At 32.4% G+C, this 18,194-nt stretch overlaps 2 protein-coding genes across 8 annotated transcripts in view; both read right to left on the bottom strand.

Annotated features, from left to right (window-relative positions):
- The window catches only part of si:ch73-15n24.1, a 45,502-nt gene extending 43,625 nt beyond the window's left edge, over positions 1-1,877 (bottom strand). For 3 of the 5 annotated variants that reach the window (XM_087293961.1, XM_087293962.1, XM_087293963.1), the window contains exons 1-3: positions 1,698-1,877; positions 1,519-1,575; positions 1,263-1,401 (exon numbers count right to left, since the gene is read on the bottom strand). In XM_087293961.1, coding sequence (XP_087150087.1) covers positions 1,263-1,401; positions 1,519-1,561 — 182 coding nt within the window. In that variant the 5' untranslated portion in view covers positions 1,562-1,575; positions 1,698-1,877. The remainder of the gene's footprint in view (positions 1-1,262; positions 1,402-1,518; positions 1,576-1,697) is intronic. The other 2 variants (XM_087293964.1, NM_001256602.1) reach the window with 2 other exon arrangements.
- The window catches only part of si:rp71-15k1.1, a 465,095-nt gene that overhangs the window by 444,901 nt on the left and 2,000 nt on the right, over positions 1-18,194 (bottom strand). For 2 of the 3 annotated variants that reach the window (XM_087293960.1, NM_001079945.1), the window contains exons 5-18: positions 16,766-16,837; positions 16,626-16,682; positions 16,431-16,514; positions 14,733-14,825; positions 14,508-14,603; positions 14,336-14,428; positions 14,131-14,217; positions 12,425-12,529; positions 11,980-12,126; positions 9,371-9,478; positions 9,093-9,179; positions 8,047-8,133; positions 5,790-5,885; positions 5,307-5,647 (exon numbers count right to left, since the gene is read on the bottom strand). In XM_087293960.1, coding sequence (XP_087150086.1) covers positions 5,578-5,647; positions 5,790-5,885; positions 8,047-8,133; positions 9,093-9,179; positions 9,371-9,478; positions 11,980-12,126; positions 12,425-12,529; positions 14,131-14,217; positions 14,336-14,428; positions 14,508-14,603; positions 14,733-14,825; positions 16,431-16,514; positions 16,626-16,682; positions 16,766-16,837 — 1,282 coding nt within the window. In that variant the 3' untranslated portion in view covers positions 5,307-5,577. Of the gene's footprint in view, positions 1-5,306; positions 5,648-5,789; positions 5,886-8,046; positions 8,134-8,236; positions 9,180-9,370; positions 9,479-11,979; positions 12,127-12,424; positions 12,530-14,130; positions 14,218-14,335; positions 14,429-14,507; positions 14,604-14,732; positions 14,826-16,430; positions 16,515-16,625; positions 16,683-16,765; positions 16,838-18,194 lie in introns of those variants that run through there. The other variant, XR_015515749.1, reaches the window with a different exon arrangement.

The raw sequence follows: 18,194 nt of genomic DNA, 5'->3' as shown, positions 1-18,194 counted from the left end.
ACAAAACATAACAACGTAATATAACAGAACATAATGTAAAAGAATGTAACGTAATAGAACGTAACAGGGCATAACATAACAGAACATAACAAAGAAACAGAACCCAATGTAACAGAGCATAAAGTAATAGAACGTAACATTATAGAATGCAATGTAACTAAACAAAGTAACAGAACGACATGTAATGGAATGTAACAATGTAACAGAACTTAGCATAATGTAACAGTATTTCGTACATGACAGAATCTATTGTAACAGAATGCTATGTAACAGCATAAAGCAACAGAACGTAACATTATAGTATGCAGTGGAACTAAACAAAGTAATAGAACGTAATGTAAGAGCATAACATAACAATGTAACAGAACGTAACAATGTAACAGAACGTAATGTAACAAAATGTAACAGAACAGAACAGAACAGAATAGATGTAATGTAACAACAATATAATGTAACCGAACAGAATGTAACAACGTAATGAAACAGAACATAACAATGGAACAGAATGTAACGGAAAGTAATGTAACAAAATGTGACAACGTCATGTAACAGAACAGAATTCAACAGAATGTAATGAAACAGAACTTAATGTAACAACGTAATGTAACAGAATGCAACAATGTAACGTAACAGAATGTAACAACCTAACAAAACAGAATGTAACAACGTAACGTAACAATATAATGTAACAGAATATAATGTAACAGAACAGAACTTAACGTAATATAACAGAACAGAACGTAATGTAACATTAAAATGAAACAGAATGTAATTCGATACATAGCACATATAACTAAACATGATGTAACAATGTAACCGAATATAACTTAATGTAACAGCACGTATTTTAACAGAAAGTAACAGAAAAGAAGTTAATGTAACAGAACATAATGTAACAGAACATATCATAACAATATAACGTAACAGAACATAGTGTGATGTAGCAGAATATAATGTAACAATGTAGCAGAACAAAACAAACTTAAGGTAACAGAATGTAATGTAGAAGAATGTCATGTAACAGAATGTAACTTAACAGATAACGTAGATGTATATAGCATAAGATAAGGTAGCATAATATAATCGAACAGTTTACAAGACATAACAGATAACAGATCAGATAACATAACAAAACATACAAAACAAAATAACATAACACAATATAGAACAGAACATAATTAAATTAAACAAAATATAAAAACACAACACACAAGCCATACAATCCACTAGCAGCACATACTGTAAACCAGAGCTAATCTTACTTGGATTTTGTGAACTGATCATCTTGTTTTAATTTCTCTGTAGCATATTTGACTTTTTTCACAAAGTCTAAAAACACCACAGTCCCAGAGTTGAGGATTTGCTGTTCCAAGTCACTCGACTGTTCAGAGATCTGCACACCTTCACAACAGACACAATAATAAATGATTACAGATTTATTGTTTTTTTGTTTTTGTGTTTTTTTCCACATGTTTAAAACTACGGTTAAATTGTTGCACATGTTCAGTTTTACCATACCACAGCAGCAGAGAAACGCAGTTATGACAGCCAAAATCTTCATGTTTCTGTTTTATGCTGAGTGGAAAAACAAAAGGTCTAAACACTTTACATTACAATCAGGATTACGAATAACTAAACCAGTGGGTGTTTACTTTATACTGAATATTTCTGAACACACAGAAAAAAAGCACACTTACTCTTTGATCTGCAAGTCTGAATGCTCATTTAAAATCATCTGACTCTTGCTTATATCGGTTATTTCATGGTCAACTGTTTACTGAGCGGAGCAGAAGAGCAGAGGAGTGAACTGCTTGGATTAAACATTTACTGTTTAATATTTGAGTGTTTGATCCATTAGTTCTTACTTGAAAAACTGCAAAAACTTTATAAACTTACAAAACTATATACAGTTGAATTATTAGCTCCCTGAATTGTTAGCCCGTTTATTTTTATCCCCAATTTCAGTTTAACAGAGAGAAGATTTTTTTAACACTTTTCTAAACAGTTTTATTAATTCATTTCTTACAACTGATTTATTTTATCCTTGCCATAATGACAGTAAATAATATTTGACTAGATATTTTTCAAGACACTTCTATACAGCTTAAAGTGACATTTAAAGGCTTAACTAGGTTAATTAGGTTAACTAGGCAGGTTAGGGTAATTAGGCAAGTTATGGTATAATGATGGTTTGTTCTGTACTATCGAGAAAACAATTAGCCTAAAGGGGCTAATAATATTGGCCTTAAAATGGTGTTTAAAAAGTTAAAAACTGACCAAAATAAAACAAATAAGACTTTCTCCAGAAGAAAAAATATTATCAGACATACTGTAAAATTTTCCTCGCTCTGTTAAACATAATTTGGGAAATATTAAAAAATATTAATTCTAATAATTCTGACTGTATATATATATATATATATATATATATATATATATATATATATATATATATATATATATATATATATATGAAAAATGTTACTCTGTTAATACTGTCATAATTAAGACTGCAATATTTACAAATTATTAGAATGAATTGCGTTATCAAGATAAACAAACAGAAAAATTAGAGAATCACACATAAAGAGATAACAAAAACATTAAGGGATTTCAAAAAGGTTCTGGTAATTTACACATTGTTACAAACAAACATTAAATTTTATTATTAATATGCAATTTTTTTGTAAAAAAAAATTGTTAACAGACAAACTTGATATTAAAGTCATTTTTGATAAAAATGGGAAGAAGAAAATAAAATAGATTAAACATAAAAAACAGCACAAAACTATTTAATATAAAACAGAACACTAACTATATAGTACAATGAGCAATAAAAGTAAAGCAACTTTACTTTCACAGTAAAATAAATGAATAAAGAACTTTAGAATTTTTATAGGGAACAAACCTAAGTAAACTCTTAAAAACCTTTTTCATTTATTTTACTCTATTGCCTACTCGCAATTAACACTATTAGTACACGTTCACACAGAACAACTCTTTCTTGCTGCATGTCTCCTCCAAATTTTCAAGTGGCAGGCGGACATGTTGTATGAGGAAGACAGAAGCAGAAGAAAGCATCTAACACTGGAATAAAGTCATGTTTGGCTTGTCAAGAATAGGTTAGGGGGAATTTAAAGTACCGAAAAAACAACAACACATACAATTATGAACTGCTTCAATAGGTAGATATATAGTTTATTTGAGCTCTCCAAATAATCCCAGACCACCTCAGGACATGTTTTATCTCGTTCAGCAGATAAATATTTTGGTTGTGGATGTTTTTGCACAGTACAAAACACAGGGAACATTATATTAAAAGGGTCTGAGTTTGCATTCCCCTGCCTGTGTTAAAAGTCTGCGACAATATAAACGGAAAGCTCCTGTATCAGATTTTCTGAAATAAAACCATTTTTCTGAAGCACATCATTAATGGAACTAAGAGAGTTCACAAGACCAGTTTGAGCAGATCACGGAGGTACAGCACACGCATGGATACTGGATGACTATTTGACTGTAATTAGGATTTCTTTTTACAATTTCAGACTTTAAGAACTGATGCATGATTCGTTCAAGGAATAAAATCTAGCCATTTTATTTGAATGCCGGACACAGGATCAGTCCATTTGACCAGATCTGAAAGTCCATGTTTGTGTTTGTCAAAATCAATATTTAGCCAACAGCAGATTTAAGGCATTAAAGAGCAAAACCCTCCTTTTCCACAGCAGTTTCAATGTTGTTATTATAGCATTGTATTTTTGTAAACATTGTAAACAGAACTGAAACTGCATTAAGAATTCTTAAGTTCCATCTAATTAATAATATTTTTAATATAAAATGGTTAATTTTGACATGGTCACTGGATTTTTTTTTAGCAATACATACCTATTTTATAGAATTGATCAGTTTTATTAAATAAAGATATATAGACACATTTATGATTTATGTATAATATTTATGTTTATTATGTGATGAGTAATTTAGGTTTCAGAACCTTCAAATGCAAAAAAAAAAAGGTGCAAACGTCAGAATATTAAGTCCTTTTAAATGAACATGTTAATATACCAGAAGAGAAAAATCAACAAATGTGAGTGGAACAAATTTAGAGGATGATCATTATTTTTGTTTTTGTTTACTGATTGCTAGAGTCCCACAAGGATCAATTCTGGCACCTCTCCTGTTAAACCTTTATATACTCCCACTGAGCCAAATAAGGAAAAAGAACCAAATCTCCTACCACAGCTATGCTGATGACACTCTACTTAGCCATATTGCCTAATTACTACAGCCCCATTGACACCCTCTGCCAAAATAATGAAATTAACCATTTTTAAAGCCAAGTTTAAGATTGATTGATTGGTTGATTGATTGATTGATTGATTGATTGATTGATTGATTGATTGATTGATTGATTGATTGATTGATTGATTGATTGATTGATTGATTGATTGATTGATTGATTGATTGATTAACATATGTGCTTCAGTTAAACAAAGAGAAAACTGCATTTGGGAAAAGAAATTAGGTTCTCAAACTGAATGCGCACCTTGGCTCTGAGGGTCAAACTACAAAAAAATAAGGCCAAGAATATTGTTGTGATTCTGGAATCAGCTCTGAGTTTCAATAGTCATGTCAAAGCACTAAATCAGCATCCTATCATCTCAAAAACATAGCAAGAGTTTGATGCTTTGTTTCCAGTGAGGACTTAAAGACACTTGTTCATGCTTTTATGACCAGCAGGGCGGATTACTGTAATGTACTCCTCACTGGCCTTCTCAAAAAGGCAGTCAGACAGTTGCAGCTCATCCAGAATGCTGCTGCCAGGATTCTGACCAGAAGCAGAAAATCAGAGCACATCACACCTGTCAGGTCTTTACATTGTCTCCCAGTTACATTCAGATTTTAAAGTATTAATACTTGTCTAAAAATCACTACATGGCCTAGGACTTCAATACCATACAGATATGCTCACTGAATAAACACCTTACAGATCACTCAGATCATTAGATTCAAGTAAATTAGAAATGCCAAGAGTTCAGTAAAAGCAGGGTGAATCCGCGTACAGCTACTGCGCCCACCACTGCTGCAATCAGCTTACATAAATGATCAGATGTGCATTCAAATCCACACTCAAAACACCGGTTTTTTAATATTTTTTGTTATTTTAGTCATTTTTATTTTCTCATTCTTGTCTCTTTTATTCCTGTATATGTAAAGCACTTTAATTACCATTGTGTATGAAATGTGCTATACAAATAAACTTTCCTTGCTAGATAATTCAAGAAAACAGATCTGAACCATGAAGATATTTTCATTTCATTTTCATTTATTAATGTGCTAAGAATTTTTCATGAATAATCTGTGAACTGTTTTTGTGGTTGCTGTTGTGAAAGAACAAAGTATCATAATGGAAAACGCATGTTTAAAAAGTGAGCTTTTTCCCAGCATTTTCTAAGTATGCTAGTATACTTTCAGAATCTCAATCTCAAAAACACCATCTTGCATCTTGCTTATACATAGCTGATATAATCCTGCATATTGACTGCGGTCGCAATCCTGGCTTTCCATTCACAGAGATTATTCCAACAGTAGATCCCACATATCCCGTAAACTTCTGTTTGTGTCACGCATTGATTTTTTCAAGCCCCTGAGGGAAAAAATAAGTACATAAATTGTGAAGAGATTATCTAGATTGTTGATCAATGCTAATTGCGATAAAAAACAGTATTTATTTTTTTACATTTAGCAGATGTGGCGTCAAAACTATTAAAGAAATAGCTGAATCTTACATAATAGTTGGATCAATCAATTTATCAAAGCCTTCAGCCAGGTCAGTCCGCTGCTTCAGTTTCTCCAGGATCACACGAATGGCTTGAACGAAGTTGCTTTAGGGATATAAGAAAAAAAAACAAGAGCTAGTCAGATATGAATTCCCTTTCAAAAAGATCAAACAAAGCTGATCACATTCAACCAAAAGATGAACATCAACTCTTACAAAAAAAACTGGTTTGGCAGGGTCGTCACTGAAGAACTGTTGTTTTTTTTAGGGAATCCAAAATATTCAGTTATTTTCCTTTGGCTTAGTCCCTAGTTTATTAGTGATGACCACAGCAGAATGAACCGGCAACTATTCCGGCATATATTTACACAGCGGATGCCCTTTCAGTCGCAACCCAGTACTTGGAAATTTGGGGTGTTGGGGGTTGGTTTATTTGCTTGGATTTTTACCAAAATCTGGGTTAATTTCATGTCAACAGCTCCTTTAGAAATATATTACGCAGGAAAAATCATGACATGTTCAGTACTTATTTTACCAATTGTATATGCCTATACATTATCAAAGACAAGACAACTTTTTTAGGAAATGTTCAAACTATAAACTTCAACAAAAATTAACAGGAAAGCTTGATCAGAACCAGAGATGGGAAGTAACAAATACTCTGTAACTGTAGATTTTTCCAGTATCAGTACTTCACTCCACTACTTATTTTTCGGACAACTTTGTAATTTGTTCATTTTTACGCAAATATTTGTACTTTCTGCTGTTTACATTTTTAAATCGGGTTCGTTACTTTAGTTTTCATGTGTTTGGTGGCATTATTTAAGTGCCTTTTTGATGAAGTCAATCTATTTTCGTCATTGTGCACCTGCGTGCTGCAGCGCGGCTTTTTATTTAATCAAGGCTATCTTGCACCGTACGTGGGCTAGTTTATGAAGATTACTAATAGAAAGGCAAGGATGTCTATGCAGATTAGACAGAGGGAGACAGCAAATTTAACTTGACTGATGCAGCCTTGTTTGGTTATAAGACACATTTTGCTTGATCAGATCACAGGTAAACAAGAGAGACACATTCCAGTTCAAAAATATGCCATTTAAATGCTTAAGGTTGGAGTCTTTTGTCCATTTCCGATCATACTGCATGGGATTTCTCTGGTCTTTCAGTCTGATACCGCGAAAAAAGTGCTTTTTTGTAAAGATTTGTACATTTAATTCTAAAACAATCCAATATATATTAAAAACTACATGCATTGAGATTTATTTCCTTCATTTCCGATGAGTTCATACTTCCAAATAAAGAATTTATGCTATTTTTTATGCTGAGTTTTTATTGACTATATGCTTTTACATTTAGGTATATTAATCTTCAGTTAAGCAATTTATGAAAAAAAATATAACGCAAAAGATCCTGAATTTATCATGTGAATAAAAGATCATGCACATTTTGGAGATCGTAGTTAGTTTTATATGATGAGGATGATACATAAGCTGACTTTTTGAGTTATGTTGGTGCCATATTGCAGAGAGTGATGCTGCTTGGCTACTTTCATAAAATTGGCATCAACAATTTTACGTACAAATTTAAAAATGTAAGTTATTTTATATTAATGCATCAATAGGATGTGAGGTCTATTTACCTACCTATCCTCACTATCCTCCAGCTTAGTCCCTGATTTATCAGGGGTCGCCACAGCAGAATGAACCACCAGTTATTCCAGCATATGGTTTAAGCAGTGGATGTCGAAAAAAACCTATACACTTTCGCATTCACACATGCACTTATAAACTAGGGCCAATTGAGTTTATCTATTCACCCATACTGCATGTCTTTGGACTGTGGGGGAAACCTGATATTTGCCTACCCAGGGAATTTAAAACGTAGTAGTAATGGCTACTTTTTACTTACGTACATTTTTGATGCCATACTTTTTTACTTTTACTGGAGTACAAAAATGTAGTCAGTACTTCAACTTTTTCCAGAGTCGTTTAAACATGAGTATCTGTACTCCTACTTGAGTAAAGGATTTGTTTAAACATCTCTGATCAGAACTTATTTCACATGTTTACGATTTGATTTCAACCCCTTCTTTCTTTTGGTTCAGCTGACTTAAATCCTTCTACTTCTCTGTGTGTGTATAAGCGTGTGTGTGTTTGCATGTGTACATGTGTTTGTTTTACATCTTCACGAATAACTGCTGTGTGCTTTTTTTTTGGGGTATAGCAACTATACCGATTGTAACACAGGCCTCGATTTTTTTCACTTACTTTGGTGTTTCTTCAAGCTCCTCTCGAGTAAACGCTTCGCTCTTCATCAACTCATTAATGATGATGCTCTTCGTATGATTCCATTCACTGCAAAATATTATTCAAATATATCTTGACATTATCGAGACAACAAAACCTGTCAGTGTCTTAGTGTCCTATTAACATTACTTGTCATAAATCTGTCATAAACATGATTGTAATGAAGCCAGTATAATTGTGTCATGAATTCTAAAACAGTGTCATTTATTTTTTTCTTTACCTCAACTACAGTGATACAAATTGAATTTGTCATTAAAATGTCATTAAATATTACTGTGTGACAGTGTTATACAATTTTTTGAGTATTGACACTTGTTTAATGGCAAATTCAGTTGTTTGTTCCACTGAAAAAAACTAATCTGAAAATATTTATGATGATTATAATGGCTTCATGACAATCATGTTTATGACAGATTTATCACTTATGGTACAATAGTGATGTCAAGTTGTCATGACAAAAGCAAAGACAAGTTATGATGTACAATCTATGTCAATTGTCTTAAAGAGATCACAACGACAAGCATCTTTGCATTAAAAATTGCACAATTAAGCAAATGACACTTAATGATAGTTGTCTTAAGCATGCACATTTCCTACACAACATATCATTCATGATAATAAGGGTGTCATGACAGTCTTACGAACTCTCCTTTAATTAAAGTGTCACCTAAAAGGGTAAGGATTTGCTAAAGAAATGCAGAGAAACATCAAGAAATAAAGGGCATGGACAGTCAATTAAATACCCACAAACATAAGAAAAAATCCATGACATGCTGTGAAGAATGCTGTAAAAGTAATGCAGAGAACAGAATGCTTACAGGTGAGTAAATCAGCAGAAGATGTTGTTTTTTGAACATACTAATAAGCAAATATTTGCTAAACGCTTCTGTTTTTGAGTGTTTTCTGGCACACTGTCAATATAATTAACTGAAAGTGACTTTACTAGATTTCCAAGCTCTTCACAGTGGATATATGAACATTAAAAGGGATAAAAAGACATGTCTTACCTTTCTATTTGCTTCAATTCAGTCTCATTTCTATATCTGCGGTAGGGAGAAAAGTACCACAAACTCTGGACCACTACCTTAATAACTCTATATCAAACAAAAGGATGAAAATAGAGCGGATGATCATATTTGTATTACATACAGAAAGTAGAGCACTACTTTTCTAGAGCAAAGTATCAAAGACTTGCAATTTAATTGCAGTTTCATCTAAAAAAAAAAAACTAAAGTAAGTTTTCAAGTTGAAAATTGTTTTCATATTTAAGTTTACATCCACTTACCGTAAAGGCAATAGCAGCTGATTATCTTTATAACGGCTTTTCTCCTTTTTAATGACATCACCTATCACATTTATACTAAACCGAATGATTTCCTCAAAAAGGGTCTTCCTGCAGGACAAAGAACATCAAAATGTAATATTTGTAAACACTAAAACAAAACACACATTTATTTAACACAATTTAAAAATTGACAAACTAGAGTCAGAGACAGAGTCGCTTTATTATTTATCTTTATTATTATTATGTACTGGCAGGACTACTTAGCATGCCTATTTATAAAGTCTGGCTGTTTATTAGTTCTTATAAAGTACATTTACACCATAAAATTTGATTTGAAGTGATTTTTTTATCCTCATTTGTGTGTCTATTTGTAATACATTATACATACTTATGAGGATAAATGAAGCCCTTCAAATCCCCAAGGAGCAGCAATATATAGACGCTATAGCAAATCAAAGTTAGTTTAGCAGTTTTATCATACCTTTTTATTGATTCACTGTAACTGTCTGTAGGAAAGTGTCTGGTGCAAATAGAGAGTGAAAAGGAAAGAAAGCGTTTCCTACAGGTGGTTTGTCATGCCCACTCACCAGTGTGAAGCAAGCTCCAATTGCAAAATGTTTTAACTTGGGTTTAAAAGAAAGGTTGGCATGTAGGTGCAGTAGGTAGCACTGTCGCCTCACAGCAAGAAGGTCACTGGTTCGAGCCAAGACTGGGTCAGTTGGTATTTCTGTGTGGAGTCTGCATGTTCTCCCTTTGTTCGCGTGGGTTTCCTCCGGGTGCTTCGGTTTCCCCCACAGTCCAAAGACATGCGCTATAGGTGAATTGGACAAGCTAAATTGTCCGTAGTGTTTGTGTGTGTAAATGAGAGTTTATGGGTGTTTCACGGTGATGGGTTGCAGTTGGAAGGGTGTGTAAAACATATGCTGGTTAAATTGGCGATTCATTCTGCTGTGACGACACTTGATTAATAAAGGGAAACCGAAAAGAAAATAATTAAATGTTCATAAGAAAGCGTCTGGTGCATATGGAGAGGGAAAAAATTCATCTCTTCCTGGTGGTTTGATATTCTGCATGATCATATTGCATATCCCTAACTCTAATACTTAAAAGTGACTACTAACTTACCAAGTTAATGGTTTGTTAATGGCAAGAATTGAACCTTAAAATAAAGAGTGACTGGGAGTGCATAAAATAAGAGACAAGGCAAAGTACCAAGGAGTAGTTGCTATGAAGATAGTGTTGAACAGGGATGTGTTTCCCAAACATTGACAAAACTTGCAGCTGAAACACCCTAGTAGGATGCATTATTTGGGAAAAGAATCATGTAGTGACATGTGGTGTTTTCCAAAACTGTAGTTGCTCTGTGGCAGATCCGTTGTTTGAACCACGTAACATTTGTTGAAATGTTAACAACAGTTGTAACATAAAATGTGGGCCCTATGTTGACTTGTTAACTTTGCTGTAATGACCCAACCACACTTGTGTCAAAATGGTGATGTGGTGCATTCCTTCACAGTCGTTAGTCAGCAAAACAAACAGATCAACAGATTGAGTACACAGGCCTGGGGGGCTTCTGTGATCAGTGTGGTGGTGCTGGAAACACAGTTTCTGACCCGGCCAGTATGAGGTCTCTCAAAGAGAAAGTTCATGATTCAGTTGGAAAGGGAGGAAGTTCAGGTCCAGCAGAGACAGATTTAGGGTGCTTTCACATTGGGTTGGATTGCATGATATGGATGATATGGTATTTAACATGCCATGTTTTTTTCCAGGGAATAATATTTCTAAAGGAGCTGTTGACAATGAATTGAACCAGATTTTGGTAAAAACCCAAACAATACAAACATAAAAATAAAACAAAATCTGAAAAAATGGTTATGCGCAATAATAATGAAATGACACAAGAAGAAAGTGCTGAACTACTGAAATGTATTCAACACTTTATACTTAAAGTAAAATACTTACAGCTTAAAGACGCCTCTCATATGGAGAATAAAGTTGCTCAGGTGAAAGTTTTTCAACCGAGTGTAAAAATCTTGATAGTACTGTGGGTCTCATCTTTCAAATCTGATCTTTACTTTGTATTTTCTATTGGATTCAGTTCAGGTGATTGTCTGAGCCATTCTACAGCTTGGTTTTCTTTCTCTGAAACCATTGAGAATTTCCATGCCTGTCTTTGGATCATTGTCTTGCTGAAATGTCCACTCTGGTTTCCTCATTATCACCCTGATCATGTAGATGTTAGACTGAAACAGCTGATATTAATTTACAATGATGAAGAGCAGAGAGTTGCTAAAGTACTACTGATAGATTTCAGCTGCTGACTTGGCTTTCCCTGCCGCACTACACCTCCCTTCCTTCATGTGTTCAATACTTTATGCCTGTGTCATTTCATTTTATTACGCAGAACTTAATTTGCACTCTGTTTAGATTTGTTTTCTTTTCATATGTGTATCATTGTTGTTGCCAACATCCTATGAAAATTTCAACAGTACTTTTAGAAATACGTTTTCTGAAGAAAAAAAAATGGTGACGTGTTTACAACTTATTTCCCCCACTGTGTCAAATTCAACAAAAATAAACATAAGCGCCACATGTTTTAAGTTTCTTACCCGTTAGAGTAATTGTTGTCTTCAAGTATATAGGCTATGTGATGTGCTCTGTTAAGGAACCTGTTGATCTCAGTAAAGCCAAAGCCAACTTCAGACAGCATTTTATAAACAGGAAGAGAGTAAATAACAGCAATTTTGACAACAGCCCTGAAAAATGTGCAAAAAAACAGAGGTCATTTTTAAACTCTATTTAGTTCTCAACATTTATCTCTTAGACTTAATTATATTTTGAAGTACAGAGGTCAACATTTAAAATGCATCAAGATGGTTCTTAGACAAGAATTAGTTATGTTCAGTATTTTTAGGACAACATAAAGTGAGGATTTGATTTACTTTAAATGTTGGCTATTGTATATCTCTATGTTTATATTCACATAAACTAATATTGCAATTAAAATCTGAAGTATGAGATTTATGGCTACATATTCCCTGCAGTACAAATTACCTGTTGGACTTATTGAATCTCTCCAAACCAAGAGCTTCATTTCCAAGACGGTAATATTCCTGAGACGCAGCATCAAGGAACTCACTTAAATGCAGCTTAGTCCAACTAGGGGGGGTGTAAAATTAAAATAAAGTTATAAAGCTCATTAAAACTTTCAAAATTATGGTTGTTCTTAAATGAAAATTTTACCAATATTCTGTAAAGCCCCATCATTTTTAAATATCTTTAAATATTTTATCTTTAATCTAAATATTACTTAAGATTACTGCAGAACAATTTACAGGAAAACACTATCAGCTTTTTTTTTTTACTTCAAATTTCATATTCATATTTTGCCCTTTAAACTTTAATCTTTAATTTATTAGTAAGTTTTTCTATCAAATGTTTTGTTTTTTGTTCCCGAAGTAACAGAGGCACAGGTAAGGAGCAGGAAACAGCAGCTCATTTGTATTTAAAGTCATGAGTGTGTTTTCAAATCTATCCAAACAAACCACAACACTTACAAGTTACGAGTTATTTTTCATCTCACCATGACAAGAATTTCTTAAATTCAGTCCATTACTTGCCATTACTTCAACACAGGCTCATTCTGAAAGCGTAGCCCTACATACATTTCTGGAGATCGCAAAATATACAGCCAGATGTACGTATGGCTGCATTTCATCTATAAAACGAATGCTACAGGGTGGTACGACATTCCTTTTTGCACTTACCAGCTGCCAACACACCTCTGTGTAGACAGCTTTTCTTAAGTTACCAGTTTGTCCAGTAGCTCAACTCGTACGTTAAAGGACTTGAAACACAGAGAGGAGTTGACCACGACAATGGGTCTAGTGAAGAACGGTTTCAGAAAGGAGGTAAAACAAAAACAGAAGCCAAAAAATAAGATAAACAAGTTAATAACAGGGTGAGAATGTGGTAAAATCAAAAATTTTGCTTTGGAATTTTTTTAATTGCTTTGTCCACTGACGGTTGAGTTGAGGGAAGTGGCTGAGCGGGTCAATCGGTGCTTCTGAAAACACTATCGGTTGGGTTTAAGGAAAAAAAGGCCATTACAGCAACCTCTGGTGGATTTACACAAGAACAGCAGGCACGAATGGCACTCGTGAGAGAAATTTAAGATCTCTAAAAGCATACACAGCAGCCTCTGGCGGATTCACGAAAACAAAAACTGCAAAAAAAAATATATATATATATCTCCTGGGACATATTTGGCGCTCTCCAGAAATGTATATAGTGGTACGTAATCAGAACGAGAATGGGTTGCATTACTCACTTATGGTGGAATAGAAAAATTGAGAATAAACACAAAGATTTTGAGAACTAATAATTCTCAAGGAGCACAAACGTTTCATTCGAGGACAATTTGTTGTTTTTAGAAGAATGCAAAGAGAAATTGAAGCATATTTTATAAATACTAATATAATAACTAGTATAAATTAATACCACTTTAGAGTATGTTTCTACACCAGAACTTCACATTTAATTCAGCACATTATTTGCCATTCTTTGCAATTAATGATGAACTTCACTAAAGATCCACGTTTTTTACAAAAAATAAAGAAATGTGCTATAGTGTACAACAAAAAGAAAACTGGAAATCATATCTGTTCTCTTACTATAGACTACTTTAAAAGCAATAATGTAGTGGTAAGTGTAATTATGTAGTTGCTCATTTTAATCTATTAAGTATTTGTCTTTCTTACTTCAAAAAACTCTGTCTTGTATACGGGTCTAAAAGCACATTATATTTTTCACTTGCGTTTTTCAGCTGAATCTGTTCGTTCCATTGCCTGTAACACAAAGTACAAGCATTTGCTTTAATTCTCTCTTAAGTCTCAACTGAACTTTAATCTACATCATTATGTAAAATACAAATATATTTGCAGAGCAGCTGTATAATACACTTACTTTACAGAATCCAAATAAACTGCATCTAACAATGGATTTTCAGTATATTCCAAAATGTTATCCCAGTAAAAAACAACCAGTCTGGAAAGAGTTCTAAAAAGGGAAAACACTTGTTGAGAGGTGAGTTTACACTATATAAGTGTCTGGAACTAATATTAATTAGCATTCTTACCTTAATGATACAAGAAACTTATTCTTCTCCTCTTGCCTTTCTAATTCGGATATTTCAGAGGCTTTATTTTTAATCTGATCAAGAATGATCAGCAATCTTTAAAGGAGAAACAAATGATTAAAATGACTGCTTATCTTTTATTACAATGCTGGAAGATGATTACATACACTTAATTATTACAGTTAATTAATTGCAGCAACAGAATGAACTTAAAATTGCTCTTACTCATCGTGTAGTTGGTTCAAATTTATTTGTCCGATGCCCACAAGAGTGTTGACCCCAGCTTCAACCATGTTCACCATCTGGGATCTCACCACCCTGCCAAAGGCCAAAATACTACACTTTTAACACGCTACAAGTGGGTAAGTAAAATCTAACTCCCAGCTAGTTTAATAAAAACATGGGTGAAACAAAATTCTGGAAGCACATATCATTAGGCTGAGGCTGTGGTGCAAAAGGAAAGATGTTATCATTAATATTCAGTTTCTTGCACATACCATGAGAACAGTATTTGGATAGTAATTAACTGTTTATTACATTATATGCATTACTATGACCCACATAGAATCTGCACTTGTAAACATCCACAGGTTATTTAGCCCATCAGAGTCAATTTATTTACTAATGTAAAGAACATAAAAACTGATGTTTAACTTCTTCAAACTTTCAGACAAGGCTTTTTCAAGCCACCATGAAGTTTGTCTACGAACTTTACTTTTCTAGTTTACTTATGTAAAGGAGCGTAAACATATTAGAATTCAGTTTTTACTGTCATTTCAGTAATATTATTGATTGATTTGTATTTTAATTACAGCTGGACAAAGATTAATCACTATTTCAATTTGTTTTGACATACGAAATGTGTGTGTATTATATGTTTATTACGCTTATGTAATATATACAAAACTATATTTGGATATATATTTAAATCTATAAATAATCTGTCATATACATGTAAATTTTATATCTAAATATAAATAAACATTTTTCTAAAATATATGCATGAATGTGTGTATTTAAGACTATTGATATATAATATATTTAAATGTATAATAAAGATTTTAATAAATATACAGTACAAACATATGAAAAACTTATTTTCGATGTGAATAATCATTGCCCTGCACTAGTTTTAATTAATGATTTATTCATTCTTTTTTTTTTTTTCAGGCTTATTCCCTTTATGAATCTGGGGTCGCCACAGCAGAATGAACCATCAACTTATCCAGCACATGTTTTACACAGCAGATGCCCTTCCAGCTGCAACCCATCACTGGGAAACATCCATGCACTCTCATTCACACACATACACTACAGACAATTTTAGCTTTTAGTAAATACACAATTGAAAAGCATTTAGCTCAAATCACAAAATTAGCAAATACTAATAATTAAAGTTAACACAAACTGAATGATCATTTTAGTATGATTTCATTAGTTAAGCCATGTGATATGATTGTTTGTTGCATTAAAACAATAATTAAACTTAATTTAAAAGAGAATGTTTAACCAAAAATGTAAATTCTCACTTTTTAGATTTTATTTATTTATTTGTTTAAAAACAAATAAATAAATGTCTGTTTTGAAATAGCAAAAGATGTCTGCAGATTCAGCCTGAAGGTGCCAAATAATAAGATTTTTGCTAAAAGTCTTCTTTAATGCTCGACTGAACATTAATACATTTTTAGCTTTGTCTAAATCCCAGAATCCATTTGACTGGGACAGCTACAATAGGTTTAGCATTACTATTCAGTGCCTTTTTTACCTTCTTATCTCATTTTAGTGGCATTTTGTCCACAAGCACACACTCATTTAGATCATTATTCTGTGTATTGTTTAACTCATCAGCTCATTCTTTAATATACACAATCTGTTCACAGCACATAGCTAATATTGCATTATGCCGGTAAAATGAGGACGTACGCTTTGCCTAGAAGGTAACCAAGGAACTCCATGGGTTTACTGTAGATCGGTGGAGCTCCTGGAAGATAATATGAATCCACTTCTCTGTAATGAACAAATCATCTAATGAAATTTGTAAATTATAGCTGATAAAGGCCATTATTTACAGTGCAGAATGCAACATGTTGTTTTGTGCATCCTTATATGTGTGCTCACTTCCAGATGTCCTTTATTGTCTCGTTTTTAAATGTCTCACGGTAAATCCTTAAGTACCTGTGGAAGAAAGGCACATTCATGAATAATTTATTAGGCATGAGTTTTACTATCTTGAGGATCTATGAAAATAAAGCTCTCACGGAAATAAGACATTGTCAAAGATCTTTCCAGTCATTCGCCCAAAGGAATCAACAGTGAATTCAAAAAATCTCCTGTGAAAGAAGAAAAAATAAATACATAGTCTTCACTTTAGAATTCACTCCCCTTAGAGTCTACTGGCAGCAGTTCGCCGGTAACTTATTGTAAATCTATTACAGCAAAAATGCTGTATTTACATTTATCTTGCCATATATGCATTTACAGAACTGTATGTATCTTCACTGCTAAATATACACTGATTTTCACAATGCAAATTTAAAATACATTAATATTGCTTAACTATCAAAGAGTACTGTGTCAATTACAAAAATCACCAAATTTGTTTATCCAACAAATTTTGCAACCAGAGCTATAGCTTTAAGTATAAACAGGGTTATAAAAATGCTCTTTTTTTGCTGTTAAATCATTTTATTACAAAAAAAAAAATCATATTTTTTTTATGCTTTCGATAGTAAAACCATAGAAACTATATGAAGATATGATTTTACCAGCAAAAGGTGCAAGAATGTTTTGCTGGAAAACCATAATTAAACTAATCTTAAATCGATAGTTCACCCAAAAATACATTTACTCATAAGTCACTCGCCCTAAAGTGATTCAAAAAATACTTAGTTTCTTAAATTCTGTTGAAAAGAAAATATTTTGAAGAAAAACAAAAACCTGTGACCACTGACTTCCAAGGTAAAAAAAAAAAAAAATATATATATATATATATATATATATATATATATATATATATATATATATATATATATATATATTTTTTTTTTTTTTTTTTTTTTTTTTATATATATTATTTATTTATTTTTTTATATTATACGAAAGTCAGCAGTTACCGGTTTCCAGCTTTCTTCAAAATATCCTCTTTTGTATTCAAGAGGAAAGTAAATGAGGACAGAACTTAGTGGGGGGGTTTTTTGTATTAGTGTTTTTTTTATATATATTTTCTAAAGTATATGTTCTGGAGAAATTTTACAGGTAACATTTTGTTTTGTAAATGAAAGAAGCAGCTCGGTCCTCTTTTCTTTCATTTTATAAATGGAAGTCCTTAGAAAGAGGACTGTAATTTATAAATTAATTAACCAAAATATATATTCCTTATTGTATAACGATAGTGTTTACAATTAGTAACGATGGTGTTTACAATTTTTTAAACTGCTTTTATTGTAGTCAAAATAAAACAAGTAAGACTTTCTTTAGAAAAAAAAAAAAAAAAGATTATCAGAAATACTGAGAAAATTTCCTTTGCTCTGTTAAACATCATTTGGGAAATATTTAAAAAAGGAAAAAAAAAATCAAAGGGGATTAATAATTCTGACTTCAATTGTGTGTGTGTGTGTATATATATATATATATATATATATATATATATATATATATATATATATATATATATATATATATATATAT

Source organism: Danio rerio, chromosome 19 (genome assembly GCF_052040795.2).
Source record: "Danio rerio strain M-AB ecotype USA chromosome 19, GRCz13ab, whole genome shotgun sequence".
NCBI lineage: Eukaryota > Metazoa > Chordata > Actinopteri > Cypriniformes > Danionidae > Danio > Danio rerio.
This window is presented reverse-complemented; position numbering and strand designations above follow the sequence as displayed.